Source organism: Elgaria multicarinata, chromosome 20, assembly GCF_023053635.1.
Source record: "Elgaria multicarinata webbii isolate HBS135686 ecotype San Diego chromosome 20, rElgMul1.1.pri, whole genome shotgun sequence".
Classification (NCBI taxonomy): Eukaryota; Metazoa; Chordata; class Lepidosauria; order Squamata; family Anguidae; genus Elgaria; species Elgaria multicarinata.
Window position 1 is genome coordinate 10,922,826 of NC_086190.1, and position 19,655 is coordinate 10,942,480.

The 19,655-nt window shown below is 45.9% G+C and overlaps 1 protein-coding gene across 1 annotated transcript in view; it reads left to right on the top strand.

Moving 5' to 3' along the window:
- MORN1 (MORN repeat containing 1) overlaps positions 1-19,655 on the top strand; it is a 215,264-nt gene that overhangs the window by 135,263 nt on the left and 60,346 nt on the right. Inside the window, exon 13 of the mRNA XM_063145530.1 lies at positions 13,047-13,093. Coding sequence (XP_063001600.1) covers positions 13,047-13,093 — 47 coding nt within the window. The remainder of the gene's footprint in view (positions 1-13,046; positions 13,094-19,655) is intronic.

The window sequence follows — 19,655 nt, forward strand, 5'->3', positions numbered from 1 at the left end:
GTTTTTTTGAATGAAAAGACTTGTGAGCTTGGTTCTGGTACTGGTCGGAAATTCTTGAGCTTACTCTGCCCTTTGTGATATCTTCGTTAGATGTCCCATTGAGTAGCCATTTTAGCTGAGTGGCTTTCTCTGAGGGCAGGTGCACTATGCCAAGACCTGTGGGCAGGAAGTCTCATTGTCCAGCATGAGTTTGTAAAACACAGGTGGGTGCATCTCTTTGCAGGGTGGGGTTCACTGCAGTTTAAGGATGTAGCTAGATGTAATCATAGAATCATAGAATAGCAGAGTTGGAAGGGGCCTACAAGGCCATCGAGTCCAACCCCCTGCTCAATGCAGGAATCCACCCTAAAGCATCCCCAACAGGTGGTTGTCCAGCAGCCTCTTGAATGCCTCTAGTGTGGGAGAGCCCACAACCTCCCTAGGTAACTGGTTCCATTGTCGCACTGCTCTAACAGTCAGGAAGTTTTTCCTGATGTCCATCTGGAATCTGGCTTCCTTTAACTTGATCCCGTTATTCCGTGTCCTGCACTCTGGGAGGATCGAGAAGAGATCCTGGCCCTCCTCTGTGTGACAACCTTTCAAGTGTTTGAAGAGTGCTCTCATGTCTCCCCTCAGTCTTCTCTTCTCCAGGCTTAACATGCCCAGTTCTTTCAGCCTCTCCTCATAGGGCTTTGTTTCCAGACCCCTGATCATCCTGGTTGCCCTCCTCTGAACACGCTCCAGCTTGTCTGCGTCCTTCTTGAATTGTGGTGCCCAGAACTGGACGCAATACTCTAGATGAGGCCTAACCAGGGCCGAATAGAGAGGAACCAGTACACCTCATGTGATTTGGAAGCTCTACTTCTATTAATGCAGCCCAAAATAGCATTGGCCTTTCTTGCAGCCATATCGCACTGTTGGCTCATATTCAGCTTGTGATCTAGAACAATTCCAAGATCCTTCTCGTTTGTAGTACGAGTACCTTGACCTCTCAGAAAAGGGTATTCAGGTACATGGGGTTTGGGGGGGGGGGGGTTGTACTTCTCATCTATCTTATCAGGGCGAAAGAGGGAACTGTAAAGTAATTCGTACACAGGGAAAATGTTACTAAATAATTGATTGTAATGATAGTGGACAGTGCCAGATGCCACAGAGGAAATGTTCAAGGAAGTAGCCAGTCAATCATCTCTGTGTTTGCTGGGCCCTGAGCAGAGCTTCTTGTTTGCGGATGCCCATCTGGTGCTGTGTTCTTGTTTCTGAACAAAAAATACCAGAGATAAAGTGGCATTCTGTTGTTGTTGTTGTTGTTTATGGCTTTAGATTCTTCGCCCCGCAGCTCCTCTCCTTTTCCTCTTTCTGGATATACGTGGTAGTTTGAAAGATTTAGGGCTCTCCTCATAGGGCTTTGTTTCCAGACCCCTGATCATCCTGGTTGCCCTCCTCTGAACACGCTCCAGCTTGTCTGCGTCCTTCTTGAATTGTGGTGCCCAGAACTGGACGCAATACTCTAGATGAGGCCTAACCAGGGCCGAATAGAGAGGAACCAGTACACCTCATGTGATTTGGAAGCTCTACTTCGATTAATGCAGCCCAAAATAGCATTGGCCTTTCTTGCAGCCACATCGCACTGTTGGCTCCTATTCAGCTTGTGATCTACAACAATTCCAAGATCCTTCTCGTTTGTAGTATTGCTGAGCCAAGTATCCCCCATCTTGTAACTGTGCATTTGGTTTCTATATCCCACCTTTTTTCCTACCTAAGGAACCCAGGACAGCACACATATTCCCCCTTCTCTGCTTTTTAGCCTCACAACAACAACCCTGTGAGATAAGTGTACACTGTACACTGATGGTGCTAAATAAATAAATAAATAATAAGTGAGGCTGAGAGTCTGTGACTGGCCCAAAGTCACCCAGTGAGCTTTGTAGCTGAGCAGGGGCTATTGTCTGTTTTTGTTTGTATTTTATGCTATTGATGGTTTTAAATTTTGTATATTTGCTTTTAATGTTCACTGTTTTTAACTTTTGTAAACTGCCCAGAGTGCTTGGGCTATGGGGCGGTATATAAATGTAAATAATAATAATAATAATAACCACCCAGATCTCCCGACTCTAACCACTACACCACACTGGCTCTATCCTACAGCACACTGTGTTTTTTAATGACTGCAGTGCACCTTTGTGAAGTATTACTATCGTCAAAGCTTCTGTTACATGAAAGTGCCTTTGGGTTATTAGGAACTATTTGTACATTTGGCCTTCTCGTGCTCCACCTCCAAACATAGTACCCAGAAAGACATTCTCAGTAGCCGTTCCCGAGTCTTGGATCTCCCAGAACTCCAAAAGTTTGAGAGAAAGGAATGCAAGACTGGTCTATATTCAGCCAAGCCTTTCTTGGGCTGGGAAGGAAGAACGGAACCCTTCAGCGGCCGGCTCTCGTAACAGAAAGGCACGCGGTTGTTTTAAGTCTTGCACATATCACCTGCAAAGGTCCATCTGTGAAAATCTGCCTGTCCGAATATAAGCTTAAAGGCTGCAACTTTTGCTCTGCTGCAGTTGCTTCACCCACTCCAGGAGCTGTCCAGCTTTTAAGATTTCCATGGCCTCGCTCTAGATCCAAGAACCTGTCATGTCGATCATTTTTTTAAAAGTCCCTTCTTAGGGTTGTCATCTTTATAAGAAAGGCTGAAAGGTGCGGGGGGAGTAGATTTTTATTTTTTTAGGAAAAAGATTCCTGCCTTTATATACTATTCTTAAGAAAAAGGTTTTAAGGTTTGAAAAATGAGTCCTGTCTTGTCTAAGCAAGGAATAATAAATAAAAGCAGGTGTGAAGGGTTGGAATCGAAAACAGATGGATATGACGGATGTGATCCGACTTCCCTACGGCTTCAGTCTTTAATCCCTGTGGCTTAGTGTGAATACTTCCCCCCTGATGCAATGCAGAAATAATAAATGGAGCAGAGCATATGGAGGGGGTTTCTCTTAATGGCTGAGCAAGGGGCAGGGATTTGGGCGGCAGCGGGGTGTGGGGGCTAAGTTGACTGTTTCAGAGCTGGCTGCTCAGTTCCCCTACTCCACAAAATCGCTTTCCCACTATGTCCATACTCAGGTTAGACTGATATACCAACTGTGCCCTTATCTGGACAGAGATAGCCTAGCTACAGTTATCTGATAATGAGGATGATCAGGGGTCTGGAAACAAAGCCCTATGAAGAGAAACTGAAACAACTGGGCATGTTTAGCCTGGAGAAGAGGAGATTGAGGGGAGACATGAGAGCACTCTTCAAATACTTAAAAGGTTGTCACACAGAGGAGGGCCAGGATCTCTTCTCGATCCTCCCAGAGTGCAGGACACGGGATAACGGGCTCAAAATAAAGGAAGCCAGATTCCAGCTGGACATCAGGAAAAACTTCCTGACTGTTAGAGCAGTACGACAATGGAATCAGTTCCCTAGGGAGGTGGTGGGCTCTCCCACACTAGAGGACTTCAAGAGGCAGCTGGACAACCATCTGTAGGGATGCTTTTGGGTGGATTCCTTTAGGGTGGATGGCCTTGTAGGCCCCTTCCAACTCTGCTATTCTATGATTCTATGATAAGACGTGTAAATCACCTCATAGACCACCCTACCCCACCCCGGACAATTAGCCTGCTGAAATGAAGAAAGCTTGGGGTAGCCAGGAGTGGGTTTTTGTGTTGTAGGACTGTGAGCTCAGTTCAATTCTGGTCCTCAAAACAAATCCTTGCCCTCGAAATTATTTGATTCTAAGTGTATGTTGTTTTGCACTTGACTTTGATTAGTGGATCTCAGCATTCTGGTAGAAAAACAAAGTAGATCCTACAAGCATGATGTCTGCCCACCCCTTTTGTCTAATATACCCCTGGACATGGGTCCCAAATGATTTCACCAATGGGAAAATGTGGTTTTTATATATGAGGTAAGGATTTGGCCCACTATATGAAATGAAAGCAATGTAATTTCTTTAAACCCCCTTTCAGAGAGTTGAAGAGCAAGTGATGTAGTGTAATAATGTCCCATACTAATCCAGAGTTCAAACATGATTTAGGCAACTAATATTCCTGCTGCCGTCATCTCTGCCTTGAAGGGACCACTCCTTTCTGAGTCCTATCCATGCTAATGGAGAGTTAAGCCCTTCTAGAGGAAAATTAATGTGGAAGAACTAAAAAGGCCGCCTTACATTGAAGGGAGGATGGAGTATGTTGAGCTAGGAATGTACCCAGCCTTAGAAAATTAAGTTGATTCGTGGACTGTAATGCATTTGTATTATTGCATTTGTATACCAGCCCATAGCCGAAGCTCTCTGGGCGCTTCACATAATGCATAGCTAACATGGGACGCAAAAGCATTGAATGATAAAGCTGGATGAAACCTCCATTGCCACTGAAATTAGCTGACTACACTGTGATAGGACCTAACTAGATCCCAACCAACTCCAGTGTCTATCTATCCAGCCTCCTTTTGTGGAATGAAGGCCGTAGCTAGACCTAAGGTTCATTCCAGGATTGTCCTGGGGTCAAACCTGTTCATCTAAGTGCCACACAGGGCATCCAGCGCTCAGGCAGGGATGAACCCGGGATGATCCTGGGATAAACCTTAGGTCTAGCTACGGCCGAAGTCTCAATTTATTTATTTACTTACTTAAATTTTTAGTCCATCCCACCAAAAGGCATCAGGTGAGGAAGTACTCTTCAAAAAATCTACAAAACTCTTTGCAATGTCAAAACCAGATTGGATAAACCTACGGCAGTCATAGAAAAGTCAACGCGGTGTCGAATTAAAGCACAGAATATACGCTCAAGTGCTAGTAGATGCCAGGTGGTCGGATCATGTAATACCTACCCTATTTCTTCAATTCTAAGACGAACTTTTCCCCCCCATATAAACAGCTCTAAAAATGGGGTGTGTCTTAGAATCACGGGTGTGTCTTAGGGTTGTTATTTCTGTTGGTGGTACTGAAATTAGTGTGCGTCTTACAATCGATGGCGTCTTACAATCGAAGAAATACGGTATATTGTACCAGTTGCACTAGTTGCCGGTGCATTTCTGGGCCCAATTTAAAGTGCTGGCATTGGCCTTTAAAGTCTTAAATAGTTTGGGTCCAATTAACTAGACCCATAACTAGGGTGACCCTATGAAAAGGAGGACAGGGCTCCTGTATCTTTAACAGTTGCGTAGAAAAGGGAATTTCAGCAGGTGTCATTTGGATATATGGAGAACCTGGTGAAATTCCCTCTCCATCACAACAGTTAAAGCTGCAGGAGCTATACTAGAGTGACCAGATTTAAAAGAGGGCAGGGCTCCTGCAGCTTTAACTACTGTGATGAAGAGGGGATTTCCCCAGGTTCCCTATATATACAAATGACACCTGCAGAAATTCCCTTTTCAATACAACTGTTAAAGATACAGGAGCCCTGCCCTCCTTTTCATAGGGTCACCCTACCCATAACCACCTGCCTACAGGCTGAGATCATCAACAGAGCCCCTACTTGTGCATCCACCTATAAGATCAATTAGGCTGGTGTGCATGAGGAAGAGCAATTCCTTGGTAATGGCTTCCCAGTTGTAGTACTCTGTTCCAATTGATGTCCACCAAGTTTCATCATTATAGGACTTTAAGCTTGTGGACTCACCTGTCTACGTTGTCCTGTAATTGACTTCCGGCACTTCCTGGGCTGGCTTTAACTCTTAAACTTGGTTATAATTGTTTTGTTTTGTGGTTTTAAGTCTTGTTGTATACCACCTTGGGAGGGTTTACCTTAAAAGGCATTCTAAATCCAGCAAACAAATAGTGCCTCTAATCAGATACATTCAACCATCTTTGGAAACCCCATAGAGTAGTGTGACCATATGAAAAGGAGGACAGTGCTCCTGTATCTTTAACAGTTGCATAGAAAAGGGAATTTCAGCAGGTGTCATTTGTACATATGGAGAACTTGGTGAAATTCCCTCTTCATCACAACAGTTAAAGTGCAGGAGCTATACTAGAGTGACCAGATTTAAAAGACGGCAGGGCACCTGCAGCTTTAACAGGTGTGATGAAGAGGGAATTTCACCAGGTTCTCCATATATAGAGCCTCGTGTGGCGCAGAGCGGTAAAGTAGCAGTTTCTGCAGCTGAAACTCTCCCCAAGGCCTGAGTTCGATCCCAGCGGAAGCTGGTTTCAGGCAGCCGGCTTGGGTCGACTCAGCCTTCCATCCTCCCGAGGTCGGTAAAATGAGTACCCAGTTAGCTGGGGGAAAGGTAACAACGGGCGGGGAAGGCAACGGCAAACCACCCCGCTATAAGGCCTGCTAAGAAAACGTCAGCAAAAGCTGGCGTCCTTCCAAGAGTCAGTAATGACTCAGTGCTTGCACGAGAGGTTCCTTTCCTTCTTTTCCATATATACAAATGACACCTGGGGGGGGATCTACACTACTGCTTTAAAGCGCTTTATAACAGTTTTGACAACTGTTGGGGCCCAGGACACACTGCATATACAGTTTTCAAAACGTTTTTAAAGTGCTTTAAAGCGCTTTAAAAGCAGTTGTGTGATCCCCCCCTGCTGAAATTCCTTTTTCTATGCAACTGTTAAAGATACAGGAGCACTGTCCTCCTTTTCATACGGTCACCCTACCATAGAGATTGGCTGTAAGTTCTCTAGATTCATGATAGGAAAGACCTCCCCAGGTACTAGCTCTTAAAGCAATGTGGAATGGATATAAACATATTATTAACTGCTCGAAGTTAGAGAAAACTATCAGTATTCTAGAGTTGTGTGTGTGTACAGCACGTGTTGAGATTGCAACCTACCATGTTCTGGGAAAAGCTTGGAAAGTGGATTGGGTGTAACATGGAACGTGGCAGTCCCACCATGTATGAAATGGCAGTGAGGATAAATGCATAGGTGGTACCGGGGCAGGGGAGATGTTGAAGTCCCAAGTCCTGGGAAAGTTGCTAATTTCTCCTGAGAAGATGAAGTTCTTAGCAGTAACCCACAGCCATAGCAATGCAAATTTCTAAACCCCTTGGCTTCAAACCTGCCTTTATGAAGACCTTGAAAATTGCTGTCAGCTGCAGTTTGTGGTTAGACCAAAGGGGATTATTTTGTAGTTCCTTTTGCCCAGAAATGGACCCCAAAACCACAGTAGCTGTCAGCTGTAACAAAATGGAGTGGTAAAAAGAGAGGTCATTGCAGAATTTAAATTAAAAAAGAGAGAGGGAAAATCTGCCCCCTGGAAGACTTAATTTGCCCACAAGGAAAAGTAAAAAGTGGAATGCAGATTTTTGTATGTTTTCATAAGGGAATTAAGAATTTGCTCAGATGAGCTAGGGCGGTATTACGGAGAGGTTTATAAGCAGTTGCTGGACAAACATTGTGAAAGCAATTAAATATCTAATAGAGACCCAATTAAACTGTTTTTATTACTAGACGATACGTTTATTTGTAGCTGGCAATTTAGTCCATCTTAAAGGTTACATACTGTAGCGAAAAATCTAAATAAAGCTTAGTACCCTACAAACCGGGTGTATAAATAATCGTTTTATCTCATCTGCGCTCAAAAAGAAGGATTTGCACCAAGCAAAGAAGAAGGTGAAAATAAGTCAACATTTTCCAAATTTCTGAAGATGAAATATTAATAATTGTTCTCTCTCCTGTCTCTCAAAATACAGAAAATTTTGATCTTTCATTGACCCTGGTAGGCAGTATATTTAAGAAGATGGCAGTGTCACTTTGAACAGAGTTATAGTGGTAAATCTTTGAAGTATAGAAACTCATCATGACAGCCACTTTCCTATATTCAATACTCAAAGTAGCCAACACTCTGTTTAAAAAGACATCCACAACAAACAAACCAATAATAAAACCTCACAATTAAGTTTATAGCACATGACTCCAAGCCTGTACATAATTACTTGCAAGTAAGCTCCACAGAACTCAATGGTGTTTACTTCTGGTAGCATCGATGCGACACAGATTTCATGAAAGATCTTTAGCATTTTTCCATTGTGTTCATACCATTTAAACTGCTATCATGAAGTAGGGATTCTATCAAAGAAAAGGAAAGAAGTATCCAGCCTCTTCTTGATGATTGTCCTCCTCCTCTGGTTTCCTCTATGCTAATCAGTCACAAACGAAAGGCAACACTTCCAAGCAGGGGTGGGCCACATGTGGCCCCCCAAGGGGTAGTTTTGCTGCTCCCACCAGGTCTCCTGCCTCTGGGGCACAGCCCCTACCCCTGCCATGTAGGGAGAGTGTGTTTCTGCTTGGAAACAAGGTGTGTACTCCACATTCACCTTGTTTCCTAACGGAATCACTGGGATCGGAGCCCTGTGGCCATTTCCAGTTGTAGCAGCGGTGGTCCCTGGAGGGTTCTGGGTGGATGCAATGCGCCTCCCAACCCTCCACAGTCCCCCACCTCTGCTTTAAAGACTCGTGATCAGCTTGTACACTCTGCAGAACAAGGAGTGACTCAATGACCTTGCTGCCACAGCAGATGACTGCTTTGAAAAAGGTCCCTGGGCTGTGCTCCCCGGCATTCTGCTTCCATTGCACCACTAACTTTGAATAAAACTAAATTAATTGATGGACTAGAAGTCATTTCCGCAAGATGTTATGGCGGTGGCTAATAGCTTAAGGGGGGGAATTAAGTTGACGGTGGATAACCAGGCAAGACAAGTTTATTCTTTACAACTATAGGTTACATTATGGTGCATCATTTCATGAATGGCAACCAGCCTCCATAGTCAGAAATACAAAATCCATACTCCAAATCAGTGAACATCGCTCTGCCAGATTGCTTTATCCCAGGTGAGACTGTTCGGCCATTTCATCACAAGAACATAAAGGCCATGCTGGACCAGATCGAAGACCTATCTAGTCCAGCCTTCTGTTCCCACAGTGGCCAATCAGATGCTTCTGTGGGATGCCCACAAGCAGGACATGAATTCAGGAATAGTAGCCATTGATAGCATCAATGTGTTTGAGCCCGTTTTAAAGGCATTCAAGTTGGTGGCCCTTCGATTGTAAGACGCCATCGATTGTAAGACGCACACTAATTTCAGTACCACCACCAACACCTAAGACACACCCGCGATTCTAAGATGCACCCCATTTTTAGTGATGTTTATATGGGGGAAAAAGTGTGTCTCAGAATCGAAGAAATAGGGTATATATATATATATATCCCGCCTTTTTCCAAGTGCTGGGACTCTGCACCATTGAGCCACGGGCTGTGTGAAGACGTCCTTCCTTTTACCTGTCCTGAATCTTCCACCAATCAGATTCATAGCTCAGGTTGGTCTTACTTTGATCAGCAACAGCTCTCCAGGGCCATTTATTTATTTATTTATTTCATTTCATTTCTCTACCACGCCTGGCCAAAGCTCTCTGGGCAGTTAAGCAAAATGATCTTTCCCATCACTGGCTTACCTGTTCCTTTAAACTAGAGGTACTGAGTGTTGAACCTGGGGCCTTCTGCACACAGCACATGACCTCTACCTTGGGCAAGCAACGCGGAAAGGTTAGCATCCACTTGGCCTGCTTGTGAACTTCCTTGGGCCATCTGGACTGCTATTTTAAACTTAATTTTAGTGCTGCTGTTTTGATTATCTGGCTCTTAAGATCTTCCTGCCTTTTTTAAAAAAAAAAAAAATGGTCCCCCCCTCCCCGGCTGCAAGATCTTACTGCCTTTATAGTCTTTATATTTTATTATTGTTTTACCTGGGGATTTCTATTGAAGGTGGTATGGAACTTTCAAAAATAAATAATATTTATTATTTAGTACTGGGGAAAAGACGGGATACAATAATAATAATAATAATAATAATAATAATAATAATAATAATAATAATAATCAGATTGCTGAGCTAAGATGAGTAATTTGTATAGCAAGTGCAGTAATTCTTCTGTATTTTATTTTATGTGAAAATACTGGAAGAGTTTTTGCTGCCTCTAATAATTTTTGGGGAGTTGGAGTATAAAGTAAGTAGAAGGGTAGGAAGGAAGGAAAGGTAGAAGCTTGACGAAAATGTCAGTCCAGTGCAAACTCCGTGTTGTGCATTATAAGAAAAGGAATTGAGAATAAAGCGGCCAGTATCATACTGCCCTTATACAAATCTATGGTGCGACCACACTTATAATACTGTGAACAGTTCAGGTCACTACACCTAAAAAACAACATTGTATAGCTGGAAAAAGTGTAGAAAAGGGCAACTAAAATGATTACGGGGCTTTGTCCATCCAAAGTGAGACATTGCCCTTCCTCTGATTTGGTTTTGTAGCACAATGTAGCTAAATCTGTTCAGCTGTATGGCATTATAGGAAGACTGTTCAGAGTGAGGGCAAAGATTCTTGCCTTCACTCTGATTTGACTTCATGATGGTGTGATGATGTCATGCTTCTAAGGGAGGTGTGGTTGTTGGAAACAAAAGATAGGGTCTTTTTGGTGACACTCCAAAAATGGAAGGTTAAATTTGCCGCTTCTTTGCTGTTTTCGTTCAACGGTACATGAAAAAGGTGAACGAACTGGTCGGGTGGCATTGTGATACAGAGTAAGACCCAGTTTTATGCAGTATATAAAGTTTTGGACTTTAAGTAGGGACACCAAGGCTCAAACCCTTGCTCATCCATGAAGCCCACTGAGTAGCCTTGGGTCAGTCGTGGTCCCTAAGTTAGCCTACCTACAGGGCTGTTGTGAAGATTTTAAAAAATAGAAAACCCCACCTAGTCCATCCTGGACACTTCAGACAAAAAGGAGGTTACTAGTATAGGAGAGATGGATGGCTAAAAAGATGGTATTCAGGAACAGAGACCGTACTGTTTTTAGCTAATCCATGAATCCATGCATGCTATTGTTTTCACATTTTAATCCTTCCCTTCAAAAATCTACTTATGCACATTATTTTGAACTCTTTCCTTGATCAGTATTTATTTTCTTAGCCCTCTAGAGGCTCTGGTTTTTTTTTCAAAAAAAAGTCAGATTCTTGTAACTCTTTTATTTCTTCTAAAGCTGGCAAACGATCAGGCATCAGTTATTCTTAGCGCTAAATTATTTATCTTCTTTCCCCTCCTAGCCCTGATTTCTGAATCTTTTACTTGTCCTTTGGGAGATAACCAAAGCCTGTTCCTCACCCCCTTACCCTCACCCCCTTTTTAAAAATCAGTCAGGGGGTGTGTGTGTGCGTGCGTGCATGCATGCGTGTGTAAGTAAGAATGTAAGCAAGGAAAACCAGAATGCATTATTCCTAATAAGTAGGCAAGCAACATGTACACTAAAATTCTGTACATGTCTACTCAGAAGTGAGCCCACTTGAGCTAAGGATGCAGTCCTTCACACAATTACCTGGAAGTCAGTTCCATTGAATATACCTGGGTTTAGTCATGTAGAGGGTTGCACTATACGAGGGTTGCTCCTCATCTCTCATTCTCTCTCACTGTCAATGATGTCACGCTTACTCCGGTCAAGGAAGCTCGTAGTCTTGGCTTTATATTTGATTCCTCACTCTCCTTTATTCCTCATATTGAGGCAGTAGCTAAATCCTGTCGTTTCTTCCTGTATAATATTGCCAGGATTCGACCATTTTTGTCTGTCTCTTCTGCCAAGACTCTTGTTCATGCACTGGTTATTTCTCGGTTGGACTACTGCAACCTTCTTCTCACTGGCCTTCCTTCTTCTCACATCAGTCCATTGGTTTCTGTTCACCACTCTGCCGCTAAGATCATCTTCTTGGCTCGCCGCTCTGACCATGTAACTCCACTTCGGAAACCTCTTCATTGGCTTCCAATTCACTTCAGAATCCAATATAAACTTCTCCTGTTGACCTTCAAAGCTTTTCACTGTCTAGCTCCTTCCTATCTCTCCTCTCTCATCTCACACTATTGCCCCGCTCGTGCTCTTCGCTCCTCTGATGCCATGTTTCTCGCCTGCCCAAGGGTCTCTACTTCCCTTGCTTGGCTTTGTCCATTTTCTTCTGCTGCCCCTTACGCCTAGAACGCTCTTCCAGAACATCTGAGAACTACAAGTTCAACCGCAGCTTTTAAAGCTCAGCTAAAAACTTTTCTTTTTCCTAAAGCTTTTAAAACTTGATTTTGTTCTGACTTTATACTGTTAGTTTTACCCTACCCAGTGCCTGTTTACCCTACCCTGTGCCTGTTTGCATTCTCTTCCCCTCCTTATTGTTTTATTATGATTTTATTAGAATCTAAGCCTATGCGGCAGGGTCTTGCTATTTACTGTTTTACTCTGTACAGCACCATGTACATTGATGGTGCTATATAAATAAATAAATAAATAAATAAATAAATAAATAAATAAATAATATACTGAATGAATGAATACCTTTATTGAAGAAGTCTTCTGACCATTTCAAAAAATCACATAATCATTAAAAACAAACAGACATTACTTAAAATTTATGATTTAAAATTTAAAAACAATATACAGTTCATATATGATATATTATATATGACTAACAGTTAATAAAGAGCCTCATGTGGTGCAGAGCAGTAAAGCAGCAGTTTCTGCAGCTGAAACTCTCCCCACGGCCTGAGTTCGATCCCAGCGGAAGCTGGTTCTCAGGCAGCCGGCTCGGGTCGACTCAGCCTTCCATCCTCCCGAGGTCGGTAAAATGAGTACCCAGCTAGCTGGGGGAAAGGTAATAACGGCCGGGGAAGGCAACGGCAAACCACCCCGCTATAAGGCCTGCCAAGAAAACGTCAGCAAAAGCTCCAAGAGTCAGAAATGACTCAGTGCTTGCATGAGAGGTTCCTTTCCTTTCCTTCAACAGTTAATAAGACCCCTCGTATATTACAACATTTGATAAAAACTTATTAATTGATCCATTTTTTCTAATTCTTTTTTCCTTATGCTGGCTGCTTTAAGAGCGAAGAGAGCAACCCTCTGGGTCACAAAATAGTTAGAACCACGTAAGAGAAAGGACAATTTATCCTTGGCTGTCCAGTCTCTCATGTGTATTGCTGAATTTCCATGATGTGCACCACAGAGTACGCACAGCCCTGGCCAGTACAACCAATGCCGTATTTTCTCACTTTCTCCATTGCCTCCTGCAGATCTGGAGTGGCAGTCGAAGGATGGAAGTCCGAGGCAACACCGCCAGGTATGGTTTCTCGGGCTTTCTGCCCCATCAATGTCTTGTGCAGACATTCAAGATTTGCAACTAACTAGGGAGGCAGGGTGACTGCACAAGAAATGTCACTTCTGGAAGAACCCGTGGCATCCATTTTTGAAGTGGTTTCAGCTTGCCTCTCTCTGACATTCAACACCGTATCGTTCTTCTGTCAGATGTTCCCCTGCACCTGAGAACATCTGAGAGGAATGGCTGGAGCCCTTCATATTAAGTTAATATAGCAAGGAATAGTTAACTTATGATGCAGTTAGCAGCACCAGAAGTTGATTGGATCAGGCAGCAGGTGATGGGAAAAGACCCATCCTTGCCTGAGACCAGGGCCACAGCTAGACGTAAGGTTTATCCTGGGATCATCCAGGGTTCGCCCCTGCCTGAGCACTGGATCCCCTGTGTGTCACCTAGATGAACAGGTTTGACCCCTGGATGATCCATGGATAAACCTTAAGTCTAGCTATGGCCCAGGTGAGCCGACAATATTGGGCCAGATGGAAGCTTTTTATCTATCCTTTGTCACTTTTTATCTATCCTTTGCATGTTTTGGGCCGTTGCTAGATGAGACGTTAGCGCGGTGTGAGGCCCGGTCTCCCTCCTGTGCATCCAGATGACGCACAGGGGATTACGGGATCAGGCCGGGCTAAGACCTCGCTTGAACCAGCATAAGCGGATTCGCTTATGGCCCGGTTTTTCCGCAGCCCCAGCCTGAGGCCGGGGCTGCGGAAAGTATAGCGACTTCCGTGGCTTTTCCCGCCTGCTCGCTTACTTGCGAGTAGCCAGGAGAAGCCACAGACTGGGCACAGTGCTCCATAGGACCGCTGTGCCCATCGGGCCGGGGGGGGGGAATCATGGGGGGGAGATGGGGGCCGGGGGAAAGACCGACCCGGCAGGAGAGGGGGGAGGAGAAGAGCGGGCATCGGGGACGGGGGGCGGGGGAAGAAGAGCGGGCACGGGCATCGGGCATCGGTGGTGGGGGGAGAAGAGTGGGCACAGGCGTCGGGGATGGGGGGCAGGGGGAGAAGAGCGGGCACGGGCATGGGCCTGGCAAGTGGGGGGGAAGAAGAATGGGCACGGGCCTGGCAAGCTGGGGGGGAGATCAGGGACAGGCCTGGCGGACGGGGGGGAGGACGGGCGAGCGAGCAGGCACGGGGGCCATCAGGCATTGTGGGGGGGGAATCAGGGGCATGGGGAGCGGGGGAGCCTTTATTTTTTTAAAAAAAAATCACTTACGTGGTGCGGCAGTGCGCTCCTGCGCACATGGCCCTTTAACTTGGGGAAAAAATGGCGGACGCGACGGGGCTTCCCCTTGCCCCGTCACGTCTTACGTGTGGAAAAGGGCGACAGCGCGCACTAGCTGCAGCGCGCCATCGCCCCGACTCCCGGCCGGATTATCAGGCAGGTCTAGCAAAGCCCTTGGTGTTGATTTTTCTGGTCTGCAACCATAACAAATAATTTGATTGATTTGGTACTAGGCAGCTTCCTATGCCGAGCAGGTTGCACTATTAATGGTAGGCACCCCTGCTCAGCGGCAGAAGCAGCTGCTTTGCGTGCAGAAGGTCCCAGGTTCAACTGGCATCTCCAGTTTATGTAAACTGCCCAGAGAGCTTCGGCTACGGGGCGGTATAGAAATGTAATAAATCAAAAATAAATAATAATTGATGCAGAACGCCTGGATTTCCGCCACGCACTCAGCTGGACTTGCACAGGGTGTTTAGGCTACTTGGGCGCAGAACCTTGCTTTCGTTTCCATTTGTGTGGAGAAGACGTCGCCATGCTTATAATGACCCCCCCCCAAAAGAAAGACTGATTACCTCCAGCGGATTTATCTTTCCACTTATTAACTTGAAGCTATAAGATCCTCCTCCACCCGCACCCACCCCCTGGCCCTGAATTAGCGACCTCCGAAGGTTTTGATACCTCTAAAACTTCCATCAGTGGTGGGGAGGGGGAGAAGGGTGGTGTCGTTTCTCCGCACAGCCTCTGACCCGATACATCAAGGCTATTTGTGATGGCAAATTGCACACACCTTTACAAATTTCTCTTCCCCCCCCCCCTTTAAACACAGCCGTATTTTCTTTTATGATACATTTGCCATTATTTACCATCTCTCAAAAGACGTGCATTGGAAAAGGAAAAAAAAAAAGATAAATCACATAGGGAACTTAAGAGGTTGTCACACAGAGGAGGGCCAGGATCTCTTCTCGGTCATCCCAGAGTGCAGGACACGGAATAACGGGCTCAAGTTAAAGGAAGCCCGATTCCGGCTGGACATCAGGAAAAACTTCCTGACGGTTAGAGCAGTACGACAATGGAACCAGTTACCTAGGGAGGTTGTGGGCTCTCCCACACTAGAGGCCTTCAAGAGGAAGCTGGACAACCCTCTGTCAGGGATGCTTTAGGGTGGATTCCTGCCTTGAGCAGGGGGTTGGACTTGATGGCCTTAGAGGCCCCTTCCAACTCTACTATTCTATGATTCTATGAAACTGAATCTGTAGATCTCCTTAATGCCGTCTAGTAATTGTTGCAGCAGCTCTTGCCAGTTAACTTCTCAAGGCTGGAAATTTTTAACATGGACACTGTTAAATTCCAATGGGTAGAAGAAGCTCATGTTATAGTCTGCCTTAGACTGCACCATTTCAGAACGCCGAGGGTGGAATCCACTGGTGTAGTCAGTGTGGGGCAGTAGGGCTCCACTTGGACAGAGTGCAAAATGGGCATCAAAGCTCATGCAGTTATTAAAATAATGTTAACTTTATTAACACAGCCTAGTCTTCCTGTTTGAGTCCTCGGGCTCAGTTGAAGCAGCCGCAGGACCGCAGACGGATGCAGGTAAGGGGAGGAGGGAGGGGGGGTTACCTGGCCCTGCCGCCGTCGCTGCATGGGCGGCAGCGACAGCGCCAGGGCCAAGTAAACCCCCCCTTACCTTTTTTGAGGAGCTCCGGATCGAGGCGAAGGATCCGCCTTCACCTCGATCCGCTCCGCAACGCTCCGCGGCTCCCCCGATCCTCTTCGCCTCCGCCTTAAGGGGAGACGAAGCCCCCCCCCCCGATCCGCTCCTGCTTCTCCGGTCCGAGGAGAAGCGGAGCACATCCCTACTTCTTATGTTCTTAGGAGCAGTGTCTCTGAGCAGTAGGAAGTTGGAATTTCAGAAAAGTTCACAGCCATTCTGAGCTCCCACCCCAGTCCGGCTCCCAAACCAGAAAGGCTCCCACAGACTGGACTGAAGTGGGGGTGGTAAGAAGAGGCCGAGTAAGTCGAGGCTGGTGCTGGGGGTGGGGGCGGACCACAGGGAACCTAGACTAGCGTCATCCTTGCGCGGATTCTGCCCAGCTATTTGGAGCCCATCCTTTGAGCAAGTTACCCGCAACATAAGCTGCTCGCTTTTGTCCCTCGTGCGAGATCTTGGCAAGTGTTTAAAAAGTCACATTGTCCTGCTTGTGCGAGCACTGGTTCCTATAGACTCTGAGCCCAGACTCCGTATGGATAGCTGCAACATGACGTTCTTTCTCTCCCTGTTTTTTAAATGTCAGCCTGTTTTGGGAACAGATGGGAGGGGAAGGCTCGTGTACACAAAATCCTAACTGCAACCTTCTCAAAGTGTGGGGCGAAACAGCTGACAAATAATTTTAAAAAGGAGAAGTGAGCCATGGTGGGGGTTGGAAGCGAGGTGTTCTATTAATAACTTTCTATCCCACCCCATGTTTCTGGAGCAAACTTGGCTGTGCAGGAGAAGGGGAAGTAGATGGAAAGTTACTGGTAGGGATGGCTAGAAGCCATGAAAGCGAAATGGTACCTCCATGTTCACAGGTAGGATAGCATCGCTTTTGACCAGCTGCTGGGGACAAAGGAGACAAGTTCCTTTCCCAGCTCCCAGGATTCCCGGAGGCATATGACTCGCGGCGGCTGGGAGCAGGAAGCTGGATGAAGTGCAGCCCTCCGTCTGATCCAGCGAAATAGCCATCACGTTGTTCTCCTAAGCAGGGGTGAGGAAACACCGCCTCTCTAGATACTATTGGACTCCCAGCTCCCATCATCCCTGACCATTGGTCATGCTGGCTGGGACCGATGTTGCAGTTCAACATTGTTGGACTACACGGGCCCTGCTGGTGGGTTCTTGGCTGACAGCTGGTTGGCCACTATGTGAACAGCATGCTGGACTGGATGGAGCCAGCATAGAATCATAGAATCATAGAATAGCAGAGTTGGAAGGGGCCTACAAGGCCATCGAGTCCAACCCCCTGCTCATCAGAGCTCTTCTTCTGTTATAGAATCATAGAATAGCAGAGTTGGAAGGGGCCTACAAGGCCATCAAGTCCAACCCCCTGCTCATCAGAGCTCTTCTTCTGTTATAGAATCATAGAATAGCAGAGTTGGAAGGGGCCTACAAGACCATCGAGTCCAACCCCCTGCTCATCAGAGCTCTTCTTCTGTTATAGAATCATAGAATAGCAGAGTTGGAAGGGGCCTACAAGGCCATCGAGTCCAACCCCCTGCTCATCAGAGCTCTTCTTCTGTTATAGAATCATAGAATAGCAGAGTTGGAAGGGACCTATAAGGCCATCGAGTCCAACCCCCTGCTCAACGCAGGAATCCACCCTAAAGCATCTCTGACAGATGGTTGTCCAGCTGCCTCTTGAAGGCCTCTAGTGGGGGAGAGCCCACAACCATTGTCGTACTGCTCTAACAGTCAGGAAGTTTTTCCTGATGTCCAGCTGGAATCTGGCTTCCTTTATCTTGAGCCCTTTATTCCGTGTCCTGCACTCTGGGAGGATCGAGAAGAGATCCTGGCCCTCCTCTGTGTGACAACCTCTGAAGTATTTGAAGAGTGCTATCATGTCTTAATATCATGTTCTTAATATTCGGAGGGCCACAGGTGTCCGTAAAAGGTTAGACAAATGCATGAAGGGTCGGGGTGTCAGCGACGGCTTGCCACAATAAATCAATCGAGCTTCCATGAATCTCTGAATTCCAGCTCCTGGGGGACAAACAGTGGGAGGTGGATGTTGCTTTCCCCATGAGCCTTCTAGAAGCTGGCTGCTGCTGCAAAGAGGGTGTTGGAGTAGATTGACCCTTGGGGCAGTATCCAATACTGCTGCTGAATTCCTTGATCTGTTGCGCAAGTAGGACCTTACCACTCGTGCAACAGAAAGCTAGTGGCTTAAAAACAAGCCCAGAAATGCCTCTTTCCAGATCAGGTCCGGTCAGCAGAGCTTCCTTCTGTAGCTTCTGCTGATCTGTCCTGTTCCAGAAATTGTGTGTTTCTGGTTGCTTTCTGAACCACCAGCTCCTGTTATGCCTCATGTGGCGCAGAGTGGTAAGTGGCAGTTACTGCAGCCGAAACTCTCCCCATGGCATGAGTTCGATCCCAGCGGAAGCTGGTTCTCAGGCAGCCGGCTCAGGTCGACTCAGCCTTCCATCCTTCCGAGGTCGGTAAAATGAGTACCCAGCTAGCTGGGGGAAAGGTAACTGTGACTGGGGAAGGCAATGGCAAACCACCCCGCTACGAAGTCTGCCAAGAAAACGCCAGCGAACGCAGGCGTCCCTCTAGGAGTCAGCAATGACTCAAGTGCTTGCACAAGAGGTCCCTTTCCTTTCCTTTGAACCACCAGCTCCCTGTTATGCTGGTGTACTGCAGACGTGGATATGCCCTTGATCTGATCCAACAATGCTCTTCTTGCATTCTTAATAGGGTCAAGTGGATTATTCTGTCTATTGTATTTTTATTTATTTTATTTAGGACATTTAATATTCCGCTCTTCAGTCTACAAAAGACTCCCAAGGCTGCTTATTTCCATGCTTCTGTGTTTGAACTTTTATCCGATTCAGTTCCCCTATCCTGAAAACCTCAGCTGTCATTCAAGAACAAAACATAAAACCCCAATTTCTAGGGTTGTTTTGCGTGTGTGTGTGGACTGTGGCTGGTGAAAGGATGAGCTGGATCTCCATCAGTCAGAGGAGGTTCAATTCTCTCACAACTCCTTGTCCCTCTCTGAGGTCTGCAGAAGCAAAATAAACTATGCAAATGTATGCAAATATAAACATGCTGCTTTGCATAATTTTCCAGGTCATGGAATTCAGCTCTTTTTGTTTCTTGGCACAAAATGTAGATCCCTTTGTGAACGTCTGTTTGGGTGCCAATTCATGATTTTTTCAGCTCTTCCATGGGATGATTATGTATTGATATTTCACTTATGCCTGGCTCTTCTCCCAAAGAGCTCAGAGTAGCTTACATATGGCTCCCTCCACGATTGCTATGGGTGAGCTGCATATTTCAGATTTGGGCCTAATCTACACCAGGCAGTGTATTGCACTATGAGAGTGGTATGTAAGAGGCAGGAGCCATACTACTGCTTAGGGTGACCATATGACTGGATTTGCCCAGATTTGTCCGGGGTTTTGATGACAAATCCGGGAGGGGGAGGGGAAATCCGGATTTTCCAAAAACAGCTCTAATGGGAATTAACAAAAATGCTTATAACTCTGTCATTTTTTAAGATAAAGACATGAAACTTGGCACGATGGTAGCTCTTATGAAGGG